Below are 22373 nucleotides of genomic sequence, written 5' to 3'. Positions count from 1 at the left end.
AATCGTTTGTAATTTTTTGTATTATTTTATTATTTTTATTGTGTGTTGTAACTTATCAAAAAAAAAGGACTGAAATAAATATTCTGTATATTTAAAAATACGGCTCTTGATAATTATACATACATACATATATGAAAAATTACATAATTTAGAAGTTCACAGTCGATTCATGAATGCCTAATTGTTGAGAAGGTCGAGATGTCCATGTTGCGGGTTGTTCAGCAACACTTTGCGCTACAGAACGTTCAGCTTTTACGCTGCTAGCCTTTTTCTGACCTCGACAGAACTAGTTTCTTGAAATCTGGCGATTATTTCCACCAAAAAAATTCCAAAATTTGCGTTATGTTCTTAAAGATCGAGCATTTTCATAGTAAATTTAAATAATTTTAACGCGTTTCAAAAATGGCATGAAAAAGGTACCGTCTAGAAATTATGCACTACTGACATCTAGGCGTCACTTTTGAACGATATTTTATTGAAGGTAACAGCACACACGATTCCTTAATAAAAGTAAAGTGGGTTCTAAAGTACTGCGTATAAAGTAAAGCTAAAGGCTCTCTAAAAATTTGAAATTGGGACTATTGCCGTGTCCGATTATGTTCAAATAGGCACCTAATTAGCACTTAAGAACACATTAGCAATTTAAGTCTTAATTGTAACTTAAATTACCATACAAAAATGCAAATTTTTATTTGCCAAATAAGTATTATTTGGCAATAGTTTTGTGTCTTATTCTCTATGCCAACCTGCGAAGTGCACTCGGAAAAAAATGTCGCACTCGTTGTGACAATAAATTTTGATTTTAATTTCAACTAATTTTAACAAAAAATAAAGCTCATTCTTTAACAAAAGCCATATGAATCAATTTTTTTAAATTTGTAGGAAATTCAGAAAAAGTTTCAGTTTTTGTACGCTTTGATTATAATGCTTTAAAGTAATATTACCATTTTAGTATAATAAATCATAAAAAGATGATTTTTTTTCGGTAGAAAATGCACAATACTATCAACAACAAAAATTGTTAAAAATCATCCCGCAAAAAAGGTGTTAAAAATTCAATCTTCACTTTATCATTGTAAAATTTAATGAGTTATAAAACTGCGTACTCAAAATTTTTATAGAAACTCGAATAAAAAAATCATGTGCAGCATCGTACACGTGGTAAAAGTGAAACTTCTGTGTGTGAAGAGAGAGAGAGAGAGAGAGAGAAAGAGCGAGAGAGCGAGAGAGGAAGAGAAGGAGACAGGGATAATTTCAAAAGAAATACAACAGTATAAAATTTGTGTAACCAAAATTCGATTTTATTAACTATATGTATATGCATTATGCTATCATCTGTTGGTGGTTCAATTGGTAATACTGATATAATTGGTTTGTGATAGCTGAAATATAATAAATGTACGTGATTCAATATTTTCTAGATAACGTGTGAAAATTGCCTCTAGTGTAGTTCCGGATTTTGTTGTTGATTCTTTAGGGTTATTGTTTATCTGCAAACCGAATGTTTCTCGAAGAAATTGAATCAACGGCAAGGACTCATTGGATCCGAAATTTACGTTGAAATCTCCCCCGAGAATCAATGGAATTTTGTCTTCGCCTCTTCCAAGTGCAATTGCACCTGCGTGGCTGCAAACCAGTAGTGAGCGGTGAATGAAATATATAATATTATGTCATCAAGATTTTGGTTCGGTGAGATATAGATGGCGGCTATGACAATAATTTTTCCATTCAGCGTTTGACATTCTGCAATGCAAACATCGCCAACTGGTGTGACTGTTGATGAATATGACTGAGACTGCCTTGCAGTCATTTCCATGTTTGGTGTGACGATATTTACGCTATCATCTTGATTGTGGTATTGTAGATTGCCATACCGCCAGCTCTAACATTTAGTCGCTTATATTTGATGACGCAATTGAAATTTGGTATACTAATATCCTCGTTATCGTTTAACCAAGTTTCGGACAAAAGTACTATACTCGATTTGCGAATGACAGAGTCTGTTAAATCTGCGGAATGTGCTCGTAGGCTCTGACAATTAAGAGTATATACAGATAGCCCTCTTCTCTGAGTCATGAAATCGATTATTTGTTTATCCACAGTTTCCAGTCTATTTAACGATAGTCTCTGGAATTCATCTTGTAAATGAGACATACTGACTGATGCTCGTCGACCATGGTAGAATCTAAAATCATTTCCGTTCGTTATAATCCACAAGCCTTCAATCTCGTGATAAAGCAACGTAATCTAATGATTGCGAATGTTTTTTATCATATTCGTAAACAACTTCAGAATACGTGCTTCCCTGAGCCTTGTGAATGGTCGTCGCACAAGCACAAACTAGTGGTAAATGTGATCGTTTAGCGTTAATCGTTTTGTTGTTGTTAGGCGGGATTGTTGATGTGCGTCGTCCGATTGTTACCGCTGTTTTACTGATATTATGCGTTGCAACATGACCAGCAACTTTTTTTCTGATTTTTTCACTGTCGCGTAACATTATGGTGTATAACTCTCCTTCTCTTTCTCTCTATGTTATATATCTGTATACTCTGTCTTACAACGAAGTCTATGTCATATGTATAGAAAATGTAGAGCTCTCTTTCTCCTTCTCTCTACGTTGCATCTTTTTTTGTTTCTCGCGTAACGAAATCTCTAAATGTTACATTTTTTCCAATTCACTCTCCATTCTCGCTCAAATATCAGACCGCCGCTAAAGAAGTTTCACTTCAAAAGTCAACAAATTTGGATCTGTGAAACTTTGATTCCAACTTTTTAAAGACTGAATTGTTATTTAAAACTAATCAAAAATGAAACAAGAAAAAGAAGTTAAAAAGAATTAAAATAAATGGGAAGAGGAAAGCGTCTGTTCAATGAGCAAATGAAGTGATAGAGAAGCACAAAACAACGATGGGGACCAAATTTATTCGGCCGCCTAGCCGAAAGGGTTGATGCGTGACTATCATTCGCGTAGATTAGAAACTCTGTGCATGGAAAATCAAAATGATGGAAAAAGTTTCTTCGAATAGCGGTCGCCCCTCGGCAGGCAATGACAAACCTCCGATTGTATTGTTGCCATGAAAAAGCTCCTCATAAAAAACTATTTGCCATTCGGAGTCTTAAAACTATAGGTCGTCTCTCCAATTGTGGAACAACATCAAGACGCACTCCACAAATAGGAGGAGCTCAGCTAAATACCTAACAGAAGTATACGCGCAATTATTTATTTTAATTTTAACTTAAACGAATTCTATAATGAATTAAATGTTGATTGATTGTAATAAAATTTGTTGTAATTTCATTTACCAACTTCCACAACAATCTTTGAGTATCATTTTGTTCTAATGCTGCCTCCTTAACCTTTGAAAAATTAGCAGCTTCTTGAACAAAGCCACGTTTCGATCAAAACTCGATTGCATTGACTTTTTCCCCAGTCAATATTTCTTTCATAAATTATTAAAATTCATGGTAAAATTAAGTATTTCTCCATTTTTCAGAAACAAAACCAAAACATTTTCAGCTGTCAAATACTAATTCATTTAATTTGAAACTGACACAAATTAAAACTTATTCGCCTCAGCTAACTGGTCTGTTTGCACATAGTCTATAGAAGAAATCCCTATTGTGTATTGTTTACCTACCCCTTAGCAAAATGTCAAGGTGCTCATCGTCCCGAAAGATAAGGTCACTTGTATGCGAATATAAATATTGAGTGGATGGCATGAAATCTTACTCAGGTAACCGCTTCATCTCAGGATCTAATAGACCTTGTCTAACAGTAAGTCGCTATATCGTTCATCGGTTCTACTCAAGGCTTAGAGCAAATATTAGTTGCAAAAGACACTTTTCTTCTTTCAATTAATTATAGTCCAATTTCGGTTTTATTTTACCCAATCGATTTTTGGTGGATCACCGCGAGTTTGAACCAGCGTGTTAGAATCTTAAATTTCTGTGCCGTCATCTTCAGTTAACGCTTTTTTTTTATTTCTTCTGATGTGTCCTGAATTGGTTCTCCTCTTTGGGCAATTAGTCCTCTTCTTCTTCGATGCACTAGATTTACAAATCTCGCTTTCACTTGCAGGTTTCTCACAGAGTATATGTACGTCTTTTTGTTTCCGAAGTACTGCCGTTACTTTCAGCCGTTTTCTAAGAATACTTTAAACTACTTAAATATAATTCTAGCTTGCATTCCACCTCCTTATGAAAGGTCACAATGACAAGTAATTGTATTAAGCGGGTGAAAGCTCCGAGCACGAAACGCCGATTGGTAGAAGAAGTTGTTGCTAATGGCGGTCGCTCCTCAGCAGACAATGGCAAACATTGGGATGTATTTCTGCCATGAAAAAGCTCTTCATTAAAAACCATTTGCCGTTCGGAGGCTGCGTAAAACCGCCTCCATTTGAGGAAAACATTAAGACGCCCACCGCATGTAGGAGGAGGAGCTCGGCTAAATACCTAACAGAAGCTTTTTTTTTTTTTTTTTTTTTTTTTTGTCGGGACAACTAGCAAATACAGCACTCAGATATTAATTGAGTCCATTGTACTACACTTGGATTTCCTTTTAATTTAAATCTACCCGATCTCCGAAGAAATCTGAGTAGATCTTGTGGTACCAAGAAGCCAAGGTGGTCGCTTCTTAACACATCAGTGCCAAAGACCTCAAACCTGATTCGAGCGAAGGCGGGGCAGACGCACAGGAAGTGGCCCGCCGTCTCATCCTCCTCTTCACAAGCTGGGCAGAGTACACTGTCTGAGATGCCCACCCTTTCCATGTGCTTCGCTCACAGAAAGTGGCCCATCATCAGTCCAACCAGCTGCCTGCACTCCCTTCTGCTTAATGACAGGAGGGTTTGCGACAGTCGATCGGACATGACAGGTAACATCAGTTTAGTCCATCTGCAACCTCTCTCAGCCTGCCAAACTCGCTTGTGGGTTGTAGTAACCCATTTGCTAACCGAGGCTTTTATGGCCACAGGAGGGAGTGGCAAAACGGGCTCTGGGCCAAAGAAGTTGGCCTCAGAACCCATCTTAGCTAAGGAGTCAGAGGTCTCGTTTCCCACGATACCTACGTGTCCCGGGACCCATGTTAGCATCCGGCTGTTATGTGTACCGACATAGATCAGCCTAGGTTTACAGAACTCAACTACCACTGATGTGGTTGGGGGGCTGTCTAAGGCCATGAGCGCAGCTTGGCTGTCACTGTAGACACACAACAAAGTTCATCGCTTCTTGAACCGCATACACCTCCGCTTGAAACGCAGATGCATGCATTCCAAGAGTAAAGTTCAGTTTTGTCCTGCTGGATTCCACGTAAACCCCAGAGCCGGAGCCATGCTCGGTCCTGGAGCCAGCCGTGAAAATGCGAAAACAGGGTTTGCCGGGCCCACAACTGAGCCTCTGGCAGCACTACACTGTATCTCTTTTCAAGTACGACTCTTGCTGGCATGGAGAGAATCGTTGAATCGAAGTCCATGCCTTCTCTGTTTTCCAGTGTCGGGCAGGGGACGTACCAATTCCCATTGTGTTTCAGCCTGCATATGGCTTTCAAGGCCTCTTCTTGGATGAAATCATCAAGTGGTGGCAAATCAATCAGAGCATCTAATGCCGGGCCTGAAGTAGTCGGAAAACCTCCGGTGGAACAAATGGCCACAGTGCGTTGTAATCTCAATAAGGTTCTCCAGATTCCCACGAGAGAGAGTCTACTCATCCAGACCACTGATGCATAGGTGATAATAGGTCTTATCATAGCCGTATAGATCCATAGGACCTTGCTAGAAGAAAGACCCCACGTTTTCCCAAAGACACCTTTGCACTGCCAGAAGGTTGTCAGTGCTTTGAATGTTTTTGTTTCAACGTGTGACGTCCAAAGAAGTTTACTATCGAGGATTACTCCAAGATATTTGATTTCTTTGGATAGCTAGATTGTGACACCTTTTAGCCTAGGCAGAACGAGTCCATCAAGTTTCCTCCTTCTGGTAAAGAGGACAATACCAGTTTTGGTGGGGTTTGCCGATAGCCCATTCGCACAGCCCCAAGTGTCAGTCATATCCAGTGTTTTCTGTACTTAGGAGAACAGAAGCTTACGCGCCATTTCTTTTTTTAATACATTTGAGTTGTCACTCGTGAGACCTTCTACCTCCTACACCCGACAATTCTTAAATGCAAACTTACTGTCTGACCATATTTTCATGCCCGCAACTTGTTTGTACGCTTCAGAATATTCTTGTAATTTAAATGAAAACTTAATTATTTACTATGATGTAATAGTGGAACTTGCGCGCGCGACTCATTGCTATGCTTAGTCATCACTGGTGCGAGTGGGCAGAGAAGGGAAACGGGAAACGGACAACCAATTACGGCTTCACGCGTGAGAAACGTTCAAATGCATTGATACTATGATTCAAATGTATCTCCCTGATATCCGGTTGTACTCTCTACATTTCTTTGTCTTTGTTTATTTTCTGACACGCTTCGTAGTTTCCATAAAAAAATTTCATATTTTCCAAATGACGATAGGCTGACAAAATCATTTGGGTGTGTGTCAATTTGACTGTTGTCATTTGTGTTTACTTTGGGACATTTTTCTATATTTTTTTATTACATTGAAATAATGACTTATAATCTGTTATTGTTTCATGATTCAATATTTTACATAAAACAAATAAATCTTATTTAGCAAAGCTTGTAAGCGTGAATTCCTGTGTTGGATACGGTGAGCTTGTGAATTCGCATATACAAATTCTGTAGGGCTGTGGCGAAGCGCCGAAATTTACATTACATTTTTGTATGCCTCATAAAACCAAAATCATGATAAAAAATCAAACTTTTCTTATTATTTGGTTATTTTTTTCAGTTACTCACGCCTATTTCGGATTGCATATTTGTGCTAATAAAGCAAAACTCTGAGAGCAAGTAATAAGCAAAAGAAGGGCTACTAGTCGTAATAAACTCCCAGGTCGTTGTACTTGCCACACCCGCCGCACATTTTTCACAAACACTCCACCAATAAAATGGGTCAAACACTTTCCGAACCAGTCACAGCCAAAGAGTCTGCGTATTGCCAAAATGAATTGTACCGCGTCGGATCTAGCTGCATGCAAGGATGGCGCATCAACATGGAAGATTCGCACACACACATACTATCTCTGCCCGATGATCCGGGCACGTCGTTCTTTGCGGTCTATGATGGTCATGGTGGCGCCACAGTTGCTCAATATGCCGGCAAACATCTACACAAATTCATACTAAAGCGTCCCGAGTACAAAGAAAACATTGAAAAGGCGTTAAAACAGGTGAGTTAGTGCAATTGTATTTATGTAGATGTACATAATTGCGTAAACAAATCATATAAATACATACATTTTTCGGGTGTTTTTTTTTTTAGGCATTTCTAGATATCGACTATGAGATGCTGTACAATGAGTCATGGGGCGAACAAATGGCCGGCTCCACAGCCGTTGTTGTACTTATCAAGGATAACCATTTGTATTGTGCCAATGCTGGTGATTCTCGTGCGATTGCTTGCATCAATGGAGAGGTAGAGACTTTGTCTTTGGACCATAAGCCAAATAATGAGGCGGAGACAAAACGCATACATGAGGGTGGCGGCTATGTGGAGTTCAATCGTGTAAATGGCAATTTAGCGCTATCACGCGCACTGGGTGATTTCATATTCAAGCGAAATGCTAATAAGAAACCTGAGGAACAAATCGTAACTGGTGTGTATATATGTTTAGTTTAGTAGTGTTTTTTTAATCTTTTTTTATTTTTTTATATTTTATTTATTTGTTAATTATTTTAGAGCGCCAATACTTTTATTTTGCTCAGCAGGTGTAATCATTTTAACAGTTGGGAAGCAGTTAAATTGTGCAGTATTGAACAAAAACTTTGTATCCCAAAGAAATCCAAAGTTTTAATTTTTTAGACCACTTGCAACTTGTTTAATCAGAGGTGTTATTTTGATATTCAAAGAAAAATGCTATTTTTTAATACATATGATCGGATGTTTATTTCATTATAAGGAGGAAGGTATGCCGTTAATAGTGGAAAATACAATCAGGCAAATGACCACCAAGACCACGCTTATAGGACAATCTCCTTTTCATGAAAATTTCCATAACCGAATTGCAAAGTGGCTGCCCTATGTCCTCGATAGTCTCACGAATTCCATATTTGAGGTCTTTAATCGACCTTGGGCTGTTCGCGTAGACTTTCTTTTTCACTTGGCTCCAAAGAAAAAAGTCACAAGGTGTTGAATTACAATATCTCGGTGGCCAATTGTGATCACCTCTTCGAGAGATAGCACGGTCCGGAAACTTTGCCCGTAAAATATCAAAGATTTCGTTGCTTGTGTGGCACGTAGCGCCGTCTTGTTGAAAATAAACGTTGTTCAGAGCAATACCATCCAATTCCGGCCATAAAAAATCGTTAATCATCTCTCGATAGCGCAAACTAATTCAAAATAACACCTGTTATTGGAGAGCCCTTTAGTCACACAACGTGAAGTTCAAAGCTTTTACAACTTATTTCAGCCAATTCCAAACAATTCAAAAGGACGTGGAATGCACATTTACAGTTTAGTATGTATACATATTGGGGTGGGGGTCGCCGTAGCCGAATGTGTTGGTGCGTGATTACCATTCGGGAGTGCGTAGGTTCGAATCTCCGTGCATGAAACAGCAAAATGATAGAACAAGTTTTTTTCTAATAGCGGTCGCCCCTCGGCAGGCAATGGCACTCCTCCGAATGTACTTCTGCGTTGAAAGAGCTCTTCATAAAAAAATATCTGCCGTTCGGAGTTGGCTCAAAACTGTTGCTCCCTCCATTTGTGGAACAACATCAAGACACGCCACAAATAGGAGGAGGAGCTCGGTCAAGCGCATAGCAGAAATTTACGCGCAAATTAATTTTTTTTTTTACATATTGGGATGCTTCTTATTTTTCAATTGTCGCAATGTAGCCGCGTCAACTCGCCATTCGCTCCTATAATTTAAATAAGTAACGCGTGATTTTTTTTAAGTTTTTTTGATTGAGTTTTTGGGGTCGCTATCACTGGTCAAAATTTGAGAAAATAGTAATAAGATTTCCCACAATTTATCGTATCTGAAACACTTGAATTAGTTATATAAACGTGATAAATAACGTCTTTGAAAACCTCACATGCTGGTAATTTTTTATTCCTTCGCTTGCAAACATTAGAACGCCCCAGTGGGCTCAGTTCGGTCACCCATTGGCAAAGTCAAGCATGATAGATTACCAGGTTTGGCCTTTCGCTATGGAGAAAAACGAAATTGAACGAGACTTCGTCACACTCGTCCAATCAGACGTTGTTCAGTCGGCAACGAAGTAACATAAGTGAAGTAACTGTGTTCGTTCCCACGGTAGTCGGTTCTACGTAACCGGAACGGCCCGGATTTATATCTGGCCAAGGACTGTCACTTCAGCAGCATTCTCCGTATATGTATGGGGAATGTTTATACTGCTACAACAACAACAACAAATAACTGTGTGGATTTTTTTCATATATAACTAACACAAACTTAGTTTTTTGCAAACACATCCCCAGTTACGTCAGCCAATCAGCTAATTCTGACAAATTCACTGCTAGTGGCCACACCTTCTTAATTCTTTTCACCATAGGTCACACTCAAGGATAGATTACCATGTTTGCTCGTTAGATATGGGGAAACAAATTTGTTTTTTGAGGGGAACTTTGGACTCCACGTCATTTGGCCTGTGTTGTTGATTTTTATCGCCTTCATGAGCTAAATTTTGTGAAACACATCCCAAGTGACATCAGCACATCTGTTTAATACGGTCAGAGCGAATAACGGTCTGCCACGTAGAACACCTTTAAAAATCGTTTCACCATGGCTGACACTTTCTAAATTTAAAGTAGTAAACTGCGCGCTGTGTCAAAGTGTGCACTTGAGCACTTGTGATCGACATTATTAGCATAAAGTACTTCTAAGTAATTTCTGAGAATAGGCATAAATACAGGGTGGGCCATATAGCGTTTGCTTTTTGAACCACCTATTTTTTTGAGAATGGTAACACAAATGACATGTCAAATGTGTTCATAATTTACTTAAAGGTTTGACATTTACGAAATGGGACGCTATACGCTTGAACAAAATTGGGAAATATTGAAAACCTATTTCCAAAGTGGTGAGTCTTCTTCTTCTACCGCGGTTACAGTAAATGGCGAGCGTTACCGTGACATGCTCAACGAGTTTTTGTTTCCATAAATTGAAGAGGATGACATGGACGACATTTGGTTTCAATAGGACGGTGCAACTTGTCACACTGCCAAAGTTACACTCGAACTTTTGGCTACCGTTTTTGAAAACCGAATAATCAGCCGAAATTCCGATATCAATTGGCCGCCTCGGAGCTGTGATTTAAGCCCGTTGGACTATTTTTTGTGAGGAGCCGTTAAGGACAAATGCTATGTGAACCATCCAGAGACGATTGATGCTTTAAAACACGAAATCGAAGTTGCCATTCATGAAATTGGAGCCCAAACAATCGAAAATGTGCTTCAAAATTGGGTTGATCGAATGGCATACTGTAAAGCCAGTCGTGGCAGTCATTTCAACGATATTATTTTTCATTCATAAATGACAATGTTCAATCTTCAAAATAAAAAAAAAAGTTTCAAAAAATATTGATTAGTTTTTTTTTATAGCCGATTCAAAAAACAAATTTTACATGGCCCACCCTATATTACTAAAAATGCGAAAAAAATTCTTAAGGTTTCTTTATGTCTTAGAATATAATAAAAGTGTTGCACATGGCATATATGCAAAAAAACAGAAAAGTTTAGGTCAAATAAGAAGCAGCCTAACCTATATAAGGTCTGTCTAATAGAAGCATGACCGGCAAAATTCACACTTAGAGTTCCGTTATAAAAGAAAATTTAAATGCTGCTAAATAGGCGTGTCATTCTCGCGTTGTGCAATTTGTTAGAAAGCCTACATTGTTTTTAGGAAATGGGTTCCGGGAGAAACGATTTGAAGCAATGTTCCTTTCTACACACCCTATAGGCCCAAAAAAAGGTTACGCGTATCTGCAACAAAATATTTGAAGAAGTCGAAGACGTTAAAAACTTTGACGACTTCGTCGGACGAGGTCTAAAAAATATACCTTCCCAAAGCAAGATCAGAAGATTTGAATTGTTTTTGATAAAGCCAAGCTTATCGTGCGGGAAGCTAAAGCAGTTTTATGGAAAAGTTGTATTGTATGTAAAGACACGATTCAAAAACGTTTGCATGCAAATTTCGGAGCACATTGAAAAAAACGCTACCCTCATTATCATACATTGAAAAAGAACTTGCATGGGCTAAGCAAATTCATAACGGAATTGAACAAACGCAACATTCACGGGTGAATCTTCCTTTTTACGCGAATAGTTACATACGTCGGTCCTGGTGTTCTGCTGATAATCGACAACTTCAGCGAACTGTGAAACATCCAGTTAAGGTTACTGTTTGGGGCTGGTTCTTCGAAAAAGGATTTGGGCATTTATTTATTTGTTTACCGTCAATTTGAATGTAATTTTGACGAATAAAATTTATTAAAAAGCATCATTGCCATCAGCTGGGAAGATATTTTGAATAACTAGCTAACCTTGGATTTTACAAGAGGACGACGATGCCAAGCACCGAAGCCGAAGGTGCATAGAGTGGAAGCAGCAAAATGGGATTGATATGTTGGATTGGCCTTCACAGTCGCCTGATGTCAGCTCTATTGAAAATATTTGGGCAAAAGTTAAGCAAAGTTGTTTCTTTAATTGGCGCGTACACTCATTTCGAACGGCAGGTATTTTTTTATGAGGAGCTTTTTAATGTCAGAATTACACTCGGAGGTTTGTCATTGCCTGTCGAGCGCTAGAAAAAACTTTTTCTTCACTTTGGTCTTTCACCGAGATGCGAACCTACGTTCTCTGCGAATTCCGAATGGTAGTCACGCCCTAACTCATTCGGCCACGGCGGCCACCCAAACGCTCGTAAAAGAAAATTCGGTGATTTGGAGCCGATTACTTCCAAAACGTGGGTAGAAATTAACTCAAAGTATGACTCAAAGATGTGCAGCCATTATAGTTAATGGTGGTGACTATACATTTTACAGAATATATTGCTGCGTATTATAAATATTATAGGCCCATACAATGCAGTTTGTTAGAATCGAATTGGTCAAATGGGGTCCAAGGTATGGCGGTCACGCGTCCATTAGACATACACTACCGGTCAAAAGTTTGGGTTCACTTGAAAAATTGTAAAAAATTTTCAAATAATCATGATTTTCTTCGTCAAATATTTTTTAATATTGTTATTTTACAGAAAGTAATTGTGTTTAATACAAAATATGTTAACTTTTAAAGAAACCCACAAGTATTTGTTCATATTTTCGATTCCTCGAAATATCCGCCTTTTGCTCTTATTACAGCATCGCATATTCTGGGCATCCTATCAATTAATTTACGCAAAGATTCTGCTGTTATTTGATTCCAGCAATTTTGCAGAAATGTCCAAAGTTGTTTTGTATTAGTAGGTTGCAATTTTCGTACTTCTCTGTCCAACTCGCCCCACAGCAACTCGATCGGGTTACAATCCGGCGACTGAGGAGGCCATTCCATATATTTGAGTTGTTTTTGATTTTCTTTGGCTGCAATGTAATCCTGGCAAAATTATGAAGTGGGCTTAGGATCGTTATCCTGCTGGAAAACGAATCCGCTGCCCACAAGTCTTTTCCCACACGGAAAAGCGTGCCGTTGAAGTATGTTGCGGTAGACTTTTTTGTCCATGATACCCTCAATTTGCACAATGTCTCCAACTTTGTCTCCAGCAAAGCATCCCCAGACTAACACTAACCCTCCACCATGCTTAAATGTGGGAATAACCCATTGGTTCATCATGTGTTCACCGACAAAACGGCGAACATATTGGCGGCGTCGTTTGTTGAAAATTTCAAATTTGGACTCGTCCGTGAACAAGACTTTAGACCATTGTTCAGTTGTCCACTCTTTATGTTTTTTAGCCCAATTAAGTCTCTTTACTGTATTTTGCTTTCGAAGTAAAAGTTTTTTGGCGGCGACACACCCTTTTAGGCCGTAGTTTCTTAGTCGTCGCTATACCGTCGAAACAGATACTGGAGCCTCGCGCGAGAAATTGAGTTGTTCGCGAATTTCAGGGGCTGTTAGAAAACGATTTTTTTTGCTTACAACACATATGAACTTATCCTCTCCTTTTGACGTAGTTTTAGACCTCCCAGAACGATGACGACTCTGATTGCACCCAGTATCGCTCTTTCTTTGTAACGTTCTCATGACAGCATTTTGAGAGACATTACATTACGAAGCAAATTTTCGCGTTGAATAGCCTTCTTCACGTAGTGCTACAATGACTGCTCGTGTTTCTACACTAAACTCTGCTTTCCGACCCATTTTAAATAATAAAACATGAAATATGTAGTTTTATTTAAATTTTAATAATTAGAAGATAATTTTTGTATAACGTCGACTTGTATGTAAGTTTTTGTAAAACAATTATTTTTTGGAATACAAAAAATTGTTTTACTTACCTTTTTGATAACAAAGATTACACAAACAATTAAAAATATAACTCTTGAAGCGAGTTTTGCAGCAATAAGATGTTACGCGTAATAGGCACTAGACGCACTGACAGAATGCAGCAAGTCATAACACGTTTATTCTTGATCTGAGCGTCTCCCACAGTCACTTTGTAAACAATAACAATCTCCTAAACTCAAACTAGTAGAAGAACGCACGTTTAAAAAACAAAACCACTAATAAGCCGATTTGATTGTGTAAAATTCCAAAATAATGTAAGTGAACCCAAACTTTTGACCGGTAGTGTACGTATACGAATATATTGGCGTTTACATTCTTTGTTAAACCAGTGGCCTCGTTTTTTTCTCCAATTAGCGGTGAGCGTCTTGAAATTACCATACAAATGGCGGAACCTGGAATTTTTTGTCGGAGGCCATTGGCCTCTGAAGGCCAAAATGAGAAACTTTTTCATATCAAAACTGCATTGCAATTGCCTCTTAGCTGCGACTGCAATGATATACACCTTATATTATTTGAAGTCTCATGCCCACAGTGAGATTCAAATCCAGGACCAACCGAATGATAGTCATGTACTTGACTTTAGCAACTAGACTTTGACTTCCTTTGTATCGTACGAGAAGTAGCGACAGACTAACTATTACTGGTCATGGTACTGAGGCATAATTGAGGTTCTATGCCGTTAATGTGCCGAATTATCTCATCCTTTAGCTCTTGAATTGATGCTGGCTTATCGACGTACACCTTTTCTTTCAAATAACCCCAAAAAAAGAAGTCCAACGGTGTCAAATCACATGATCTTGGCGGCCAATTGACATCGCCGCGACGTGAGATTATTCGGCCATCAAATTTTTCACGCAAAAGAGCCATTGTTTCGTTAGCTGTGTGACTAGTGGCACCGTCTTGTTGAAACCACATATCGCCCACATCCATATCTTCCAATTCGAGCCATAAAAAGTTCGTTATCATCTCACGATAGCGAACACTATTCACAGTAACTGTCTGACCAGCCTCATTTTGGAAAAAATACGGCCCAATAACCGCACCAAACAGTCACTCCTTGTGGGTGCATTGGTTTTTCGGCAATCACTCTTGGATTATCATTCGCCCAAATGCGGCAATTCTGCTTATGTGCCTGAAAATGTGCCTCATCACTGAAGATGATTTTCTTCACGAAGTTCGCGATATGCATTTTGATTTGAACGCCCGTTTTCATAATAAGCCTGAATAACTTTAACGCGTTGCTCGATTGTGTATCTTTCCATGGTTCAAATTGAGTTAGTCTGAAATTGAAGAATGTCAAATGAAATGCAGAAAAAACTTGACGTTTAGGTGTGGTTCACATTCAACATCGACCCAACCTTTATTTAATTGCAGTACGCAGTCGGATGTTAGAGTGCTAAAACGTTCTTCAATCGAAATAGTTCGGTGGAGCCTTTATCACGTCGAAAAAGAAATTAAGTTTTAACTCCTCGATGCACTTTTAATACCGAACTTACATGTAAACTGCTTCTGTTTCTGTTTGTCTGGATTATGTAATTTTGTCAGTGGAAAGCTCCTTGTAAAAATTACACTTAATCTTAAAAACGGTATTCTGGTTCAAAATTGACAATGACGTAGATTGAAATTATGCGCAATATGTTGAAAAATTGTCTCTTCTCTCATAACTTTTCCAAGAGCCTTTCAGAGAAAGCCTAATTGTGCTAAGTTAACAAATAAAAATATTTAAAAATTCTTTCTAAAAGCCAATTCCAATATGGATCAAACTAATAACAATTTTTCGAAGTATGCCTCATACCTGGTATTTCACATTAATTTCAAGTAAAATTTGTTTTCATTTGCATAGATTTTGCACTCACAGTTTTATTTCTGAGTACGCAATTTTTACTGTGCTTACATTACCTACCATACAAATGGCTTCGCACTTTGTACTAGTAAACACCAAGTCATCGTACCATACGAGTGCTCGTATGCTCATCATGCAGGAGCAAAGGCACTTAATTGCCTTTAAACAAAAAAAACAATGTAAATTATACTGAACATATGTACAATACTTCCCCGGACTGTGTTTATTTGCGCATACCTGAATATCTGCTTTGTATTTCCAAATGTCCGTTTCATTGAATTCTGTGCGTTGTCTATCTGTCGGTCATCTGTAGCTGCACGCTACAATGGGTCATTTACCGCTTTAAAGTGGGCTCGCAAATATCCAGCGAATTTTTTGTCTTAAACCGGTATGGGTTTTATATATTCGTACATTCATACAATACAGCCATATATTAAACTTGTACGACAATTATTTCTTGAATCAATAATGAGCATGGATGGTATAAAATCTCTATTCAAATACATATCTGCACCTGCATTTAAAAATGTGTTTTTATACAAAACCTAATTGTTTTCACTATTTTCACCACCAAAGTCCAGTTTGTATTTCTGATATAATAAAACTATTGTTTGATTGCAACTTAAGGTTCAGTCTAAAGCTTAAAGGTTTAAAACAAAGGAGAAATAAACTTCGTACCATTCAGTAGGCAGTAGACCATAGAATCAAAGCCTACACTAAACGTGAAAGAGTAAAATAATAAAAGAGAGTTGTTCTTTAGCCCTTTTGCATCATTCCACGAACAAAAACTCTCTTTTATCACAAATAACGAAATAATTCGCAATATTTTATTGTTTTTGTTAAAGTTTGAGGAAAATAAATAATTTTGGTAATCCTGTAATATTCTTTTTCATTAGAACAAACATTAAAGATCTTGCCGACGCAAGGCATTTCGAGTACATCGCGCATTTCGAGCGGTGCTGTAAAAGGGTTAACTGTGGCACCAGCTCAACGACTGCCAATGGCAAACCTCCGGGTGCGTTTATGCCGCAAAAAACTACTTACAAAAGCCGACGGCGGCCATTCGGAGTTGATCTAAAACTGTAGCGCTCTTTTGCGGTAGCACAACATCAAAATGAATCCATAAATTGAGAAGAAACTCGCGCTAAGCAATTTCTAACATTTTGCGATAAAGACAAGCTTTGAAATCAACGTTTTCCAAAACTTCTTTACGGGTGTGGACGAATTTATTTATTTATTTAAGTATTTAAGTATGTACAAAACTACGAGTCGCAATCACTCAATAAGCCGTATAGTCTCCATCGTTGTCGAGTATAGCCTGGCATCTTCTCGGCATGCTTTGAACCAGCTTTTCTGCCTAGCTCGTCGACAGAGGACGAGTTGCTTTAAATCGTGGACTGATTTTCCGCCAAGAAGCGTTTTTATATTTCCCCACACATTTTCAATGGAGTTGGCGTCTGGGGACTGGGAAAGCCATTCCAAATACTGTGACGCCATTTTCTTGTTTTGTTGTTTCTCAATGTGTTTTGCTGAGAGCAGTAGTTTCGATGATGTGGGACGGTTGGATATGTTCGCCTCCTTCAGTCGACGTTCGACGGTGTTGATACTCACATCTATTCCCTTTTTAGCAAGAACTGATCGTGCTTGGCGTAGTCACAAAGAAGACTCTCGCTTAAAAAGTTGGGCGATCACTTTATCCTGCTTTTTTGTCGTCACTCACTTCAAGCCGCGCTCGAAAAAGTCATCAACATTTTTGTACACCTAATACCGCTGATTCCACATCACATCATTCCGGGGCGTAAGATAATTTCGGCCCTTTCGATTGCGTGCATAAAAATACCGCCTCAAAACGCTTCGCGTACTTCTCACTCATTTTTGTTTGGTTGCGTTTACGTTAAAGTTTCGAACGACACTAATCTGAGTTAGCACTGGCGTCGTAGCTCTTGAGTGGGACTATTATGCAGCAAAAAGCAGAACGAAAAAATATATATCTAGAAGTTACAAGAAAAAAAACCGGTTCTTTTCGTCTGACGCAGACTGTAGATAAAGCGAAATCTAGTAGGTTGGAATTGGATAATGCATTATTGTCTCTAAGTGCGTCAGCAATGGGTTCTTTACTCGCAAATTTACTCTTAAAGTCTTCCCCATAAAAAGGGTATACATTGCGAAGACTTTTTTGTGAAGCATTAAAGCTTATCCGCTCAAATAGAACTGGACAGTCGACGATGCCATTAATAGCACTGAAAATAAAGGAAATTGAAAGGACTGCTCTTCTCTTTTCTCTTGTGAACTTAAAATTTGTCTACTTTAAGCTGCAATTAGTGGTGCCGTACCGTAGCCATAACCGTAACCATAGCAATCAGCTGTTCCGATCAAACATACACGCATCATTGTAAACGATTATCGGTGCCGCAGCATATCGCCATAACCATAACCGTAGCCGTATGTATCTATTAAATTATAGGTTTTCCCCATAACCGTAAGCAGCTGTGAAATACTTTTAATTTGTTTTGATATTTGCGATAAAAATTTCAATATTAGAAATTAAGGGCCAAAAATTAATTGACTTAGTGGAAAATTATCAGTGCTGTTAGAACTAATGAGCTATCAATAGCAGCTGTTTATGGTTACGGCATGACTAATCGACAAATGCAGTAATGCTGCGGCTGGGTTATAGTTGCAGCTATGGCGTTGTGGTTACGGCACCATTAATTGCAGCTCAAGAAATATTTTTTTGAACGCGTTCAATTTGATTTATCGAAAGTCGGTTGTAAGGACACCACGAAAATAATAAATGAAAACAAATTTTAATATTCAAAATTCTAAGATTGTGTTTGTCGAGTTGAAACTTCTGAGCATTCACTGAGTCCTTAACAGATGAGAAAATGTGTAAATCATCCGTGAAGAGCAAGAAATCCGAAAATAAAAAACATTTGCTTAAGTCATTGATAAAAACGACAAAAAGAAGTGTCCCTCAGATGTGCCCTTGGGGGCAACCTGAAGTAGCAACAAAGTGGCTCGTTAATACTCCCATCAACTTTTACCACGCACCGTCTGTCTGTCAAATATGACTTAAGCCATTTGCAGAAAGGTTGAGTGAAAAACCAAGCAAGCTAGCTTTACTAGAATCTCGCGCGACACTTTGTCAAATGCCTTAGAGAAGTCAGTGTAAATCCAATCAACTTGGAGTCCTTTGGGAAACATATGTCATAGAATTCACTAAACAGGGGTAATACTAACCCTTAAGGCTTTAAGAAACTGTAACAATCAAATTTTGCGCCACGTGTTTATGTATCTTTAAGAATTCACAGTGCGTAGTTTGACTGCCCGCGCAACTTGAAAAATTGTATCAAGGCCTGTCACATTAAGGTGTTGCTAAATTTTGCTAATTACATATATTTATATATTAATATTAGTTAAGGGAAAAAGAAATCCATTATTGTTGCATACAATTTTTGCGCAAATGGTTTAAATCCGTTTTATGGTCAATCTTTGGCTCTTGGGCGATGCTACGACTACTAAAATTCCGGACTACTTTGATTTATTCTGTGATTTTATCGACATTTTCGACAGTTTTTTTAACTTCAACAATGCTTGAACAGAATTGACGAAACGAAAATTGCACTTAAGGAGTCCCAATGGTGTAGAGCTCGAAAATTTAGGGTATTTCACGAATTTTTTTTACAATAAAAAAATGAAAAATGATATTTAAGTTTTTTAGGCTTTTTATTTAACTTCTTTTAAAACCATTATGAAACTAAAATTTTTTTTTCTAATTTTAATGATTTTAAAAATGGCGCCGAAGCTCACCCTCCCGAAAAATTGAACCTGGCCGGTGTTGTCCATTTTGGCTCTTCTATAGGGTTTTTCAATTGGCGGGGGCCGATTTTGGCGCCCTGTGGCAGCCATTTTGTTTTGGTGACATCTGTCAAATCTTTTGTTTATAATTCAGTTATTTATGCCAAATCATCCATCATGGCAAGTTACACGATCGAACAGCACGTTCAAATGATAAAACTTTATTATCAAAATGAGTGTTCATTAACGCAAGCGTTGCGCGCATTGCGCCCATTTTTCGGTAGACGTGGTGGCCCTTCCAATTTCTTATGGCCCATATTGAACCATACGGACCTAGACGACATGTGGTTCCAGCAGGACGGCGCTACGTGCCACACAGCAAACGCCATTTTATTCCATTTCAACGTCTACCCGCCCTTATTGAAACCCCCTTTATTTATCTGAAACACAAAAACCAAAAAAGTTATTAATCAGTATGACTGTAGCTATGTCTCGTACTAGAATAAAAAAAATTGACAAAATGGCGCAGTTTTGAGTTTGACACTCTAAAAATCAGGTTTTTCTCAGTTTTTCAATAAAAAAATACGAAATAATTGACATAATAGTGTGATTCCAGTACGGGCGATAGCCATTGATGTTGTGAACAACATATCAAAATTTCAGACGATTCGGTTAAATAGTTTGTTTTTTGTTTTTTTGCCAACACCTGGCCGAAAAAAGTCTTTTCGAGATAAATGAGTATAAAGCTAGAGGTACAGGAGCGCGCGGACTGCTCTCTACCTAGTTAATGGGCTGTAGAAGCTTTAATATTTGGAATTTGCGTATGAAAATTTCTCTGTCTATTCTTAAAATACTATACTTTCGAAATATCGAAAAAAAAACTCAATTTTTTGAAATTTCTAGACCACCGGGTCCCCTAAATCAATTGTTACAGTATTGGCACCATTCACGATTTCAGCAGGCCTGACTTGCATTTTTCTCTTTATCAAAGAAAATACTGTGATATGTACCGATTTTTTCTTTGTTGATTTCCATTGCTAACACCCTGAACAAACAAAGAATAGCAAAAGATTTTATTAGTGTGAAATGTCACCTTGACAACGAGCGTAAACTTTAAATTGTTTGATCGATACTTTACGAGATATCGATCACTACAGCCATCTAGCGAGAAAATAATAGATTTATTTTCCCCAAACTAATACTTCCCAAAAAAAAAATTACCATTGAAATGATATTGCTATCCCACTGTATGATCTAACATTAGCGCCCACGCGAAACCAACAACAAAATGTGAATTGCGATGAAAAAAATGTGATCATTTAATTTATAAAGTGAAGGCAATTGCTTTCATCATCGCAACGTGTTGATCTATATTTATAACTAAATACGTATCTACATACATAAATACGCACTTTGGCCCCTTTTCGCTCCAACGGCTTTCGTTTGTTTATTTTCCGATGTGTATTTGCATTCTATTGGACTACAAAGGCGGGCGCGTACACTTCATAAAAATGCTTCCTATATATGTACATATGTATGTGTAATTTCTTTTTTTGTTTATGTTTTATTGTTCATAAGATTTTCCTATTAATTTTAAATGAATTTTCTTATATTTATGTATTTTTCTGATTCTTCTTTCCATTCATCTTCATGCTTACCTCATTCTACTCAACCGCCGCTACTCATTCATTGCTTTAGCCTATCCCGATGTGGAGGCACGTGAAATAACATCCGATTGGGAATTCATTGTGTTGGCATGCGACGGCATTTGGGACGTAATGAGCAACAAAGAAGTCATCGACTTTTGTCGAAAACGTATCGGCATGGGCATGTATCCGGAAGAGATTTGCGAAGAATTGATGAATCACTGTCTCGCACCCGATTGCCAAATGGGCGGCCTGGGTGGCGACAATATGACTGTTGTGCTTGTCTGTTTACTACAGAATAAACCATATGAAGAACTGATAGCACGCTGCGCTAAAAATACCAACGTCAATAGCGGCAGTGGCAACATAACCACGTCATCATCCACGGATGAGGATCTCGATCTAAAATAACAAAACTCCATCTTCAAATTATTCAACGCTGGCAGAGCATCAGCAAAAACAGTAACGACAACAACAACAACAACAACAACACCAACAATAGGAAGCAATTTGATGTTAGTAGACAATGTAATGACTATTATTCGCAATAAGAAAACTAATGTTAATAATACGAGGAAAACTCCCAACCAACTGAGAATTGCGACAAGCATCATTGAGAGCACTAATTATATTTTTTGTAAAATCTACAGGTTGCGTTACTTAATAATTGTGTTCCTTGTGTTTATGACCTATGCATATCTATATTTTTGTATTTGAAAATTTTCCGCTTTTGCCAGTTGCAACACCACACATAGCACCACGGACACATCGTCGAACAGTTAAATTTCAAAAATATGACCTCTATTAACTGAAAATATGATATCAAGTCGTGTAAAATGTTTAAACAGATTTAAGTATTTCCCGAAAACTTGCACTGTAGACAAATACACATACACGTACTCACACATATACACACAGTAACACACGAAACACTTGAAATAGCTAATGCAACAAATAATGAATAACTTTTTTGTTTAGCCTACATTTAGAAAATTGAAGGGAAAAATCTTGAAAAATTTTTGTTTTAATAATTAATTATATTGTGAAACTATACGTAAATTTAATGTTTGTGCGTAAGAGGTAGTCAACATTATTAACGATGTAATCCTGAACTAAAAGTATATATTTACAACTACGCTGGCGTTCTGGCAGTAGTTACCTAACTGTATGGTTCAAATAAGATATTATTTCGTTACAATTTTTATTTTGAAACACTTATAAATTAATTTATGTGTCAGGTCGAGATGGGACTGAGATGAAATAAAAATTTAGTTATATACTTTGAAAAAACAACAAAGAAGAAAACAATTTTTTATTTTAAATTTCTATATGGGCGCGCGCGATGCTCCAACTAGCATTTAAGCAAATAATTAAAGAAACGGGCTTACTGTGCGCTTAGTCTCATAAATTATAAAATGAATTAAGAAACTCCTCACTACTTTGTTTTTGTTTTGCATTATAAGTGGACGTTCAAAATAAACAAGACTGAGCTAAAATA

General features: G+C 37.7%; 1 protein-coding gene across 1 annotated transcript in view; it reads left to right on the top strand.

Annotated features, from left to right (window-relative positions):
- Positions 1-21488, top strand: part of LOC128861302 (probable protein phosphatase 2C T23F11.1) — a 51599-nt gene extending 30111 nt beyond the window's left edge. The window contains exons 2-4 of the mRNA XM_054099344.1: positions 6851-7289; positions 7382-7715; positions 20928-21488. Of these exons, the coding sequence (XP_053955319.1) occupies positions 7008-7289; positions 7382-7715; positions 20928-21286 (975 nt within the window). The 5' untranslated portion in view covers positions 6851-7007 and the 3' untranslated portion in view covers positions 21287-21488. The remainder of the gene's footprint in view (positions 1-6850; positions 7290-7381; positions 7716-20927) is intronic.
- The last annotated feature ends 885 nt before the right edge of the window (positions 21489-22373 follow it).

This window comes from Anastrepha ludens, chromosome 4 (genome assembly GCF_028408465.1).
Source record: "Anastrepha ludens isolate Willacy chromosome 4, idAnaLude1.1, whole genome shotgun sequence".
In the NCBI taxonomy this organism is placed as follows: Eukaryota; Metazoa; Arthropoda; class Insecta; order Diptera; family Tephritidae; genus Anastrepha; species Anastrepha ludens.
The sequence above is the reverse complement of the archived record's forward strand: the minus strand, read 5'-3'. Positions and strand labels throughout refer to the sequence as shown.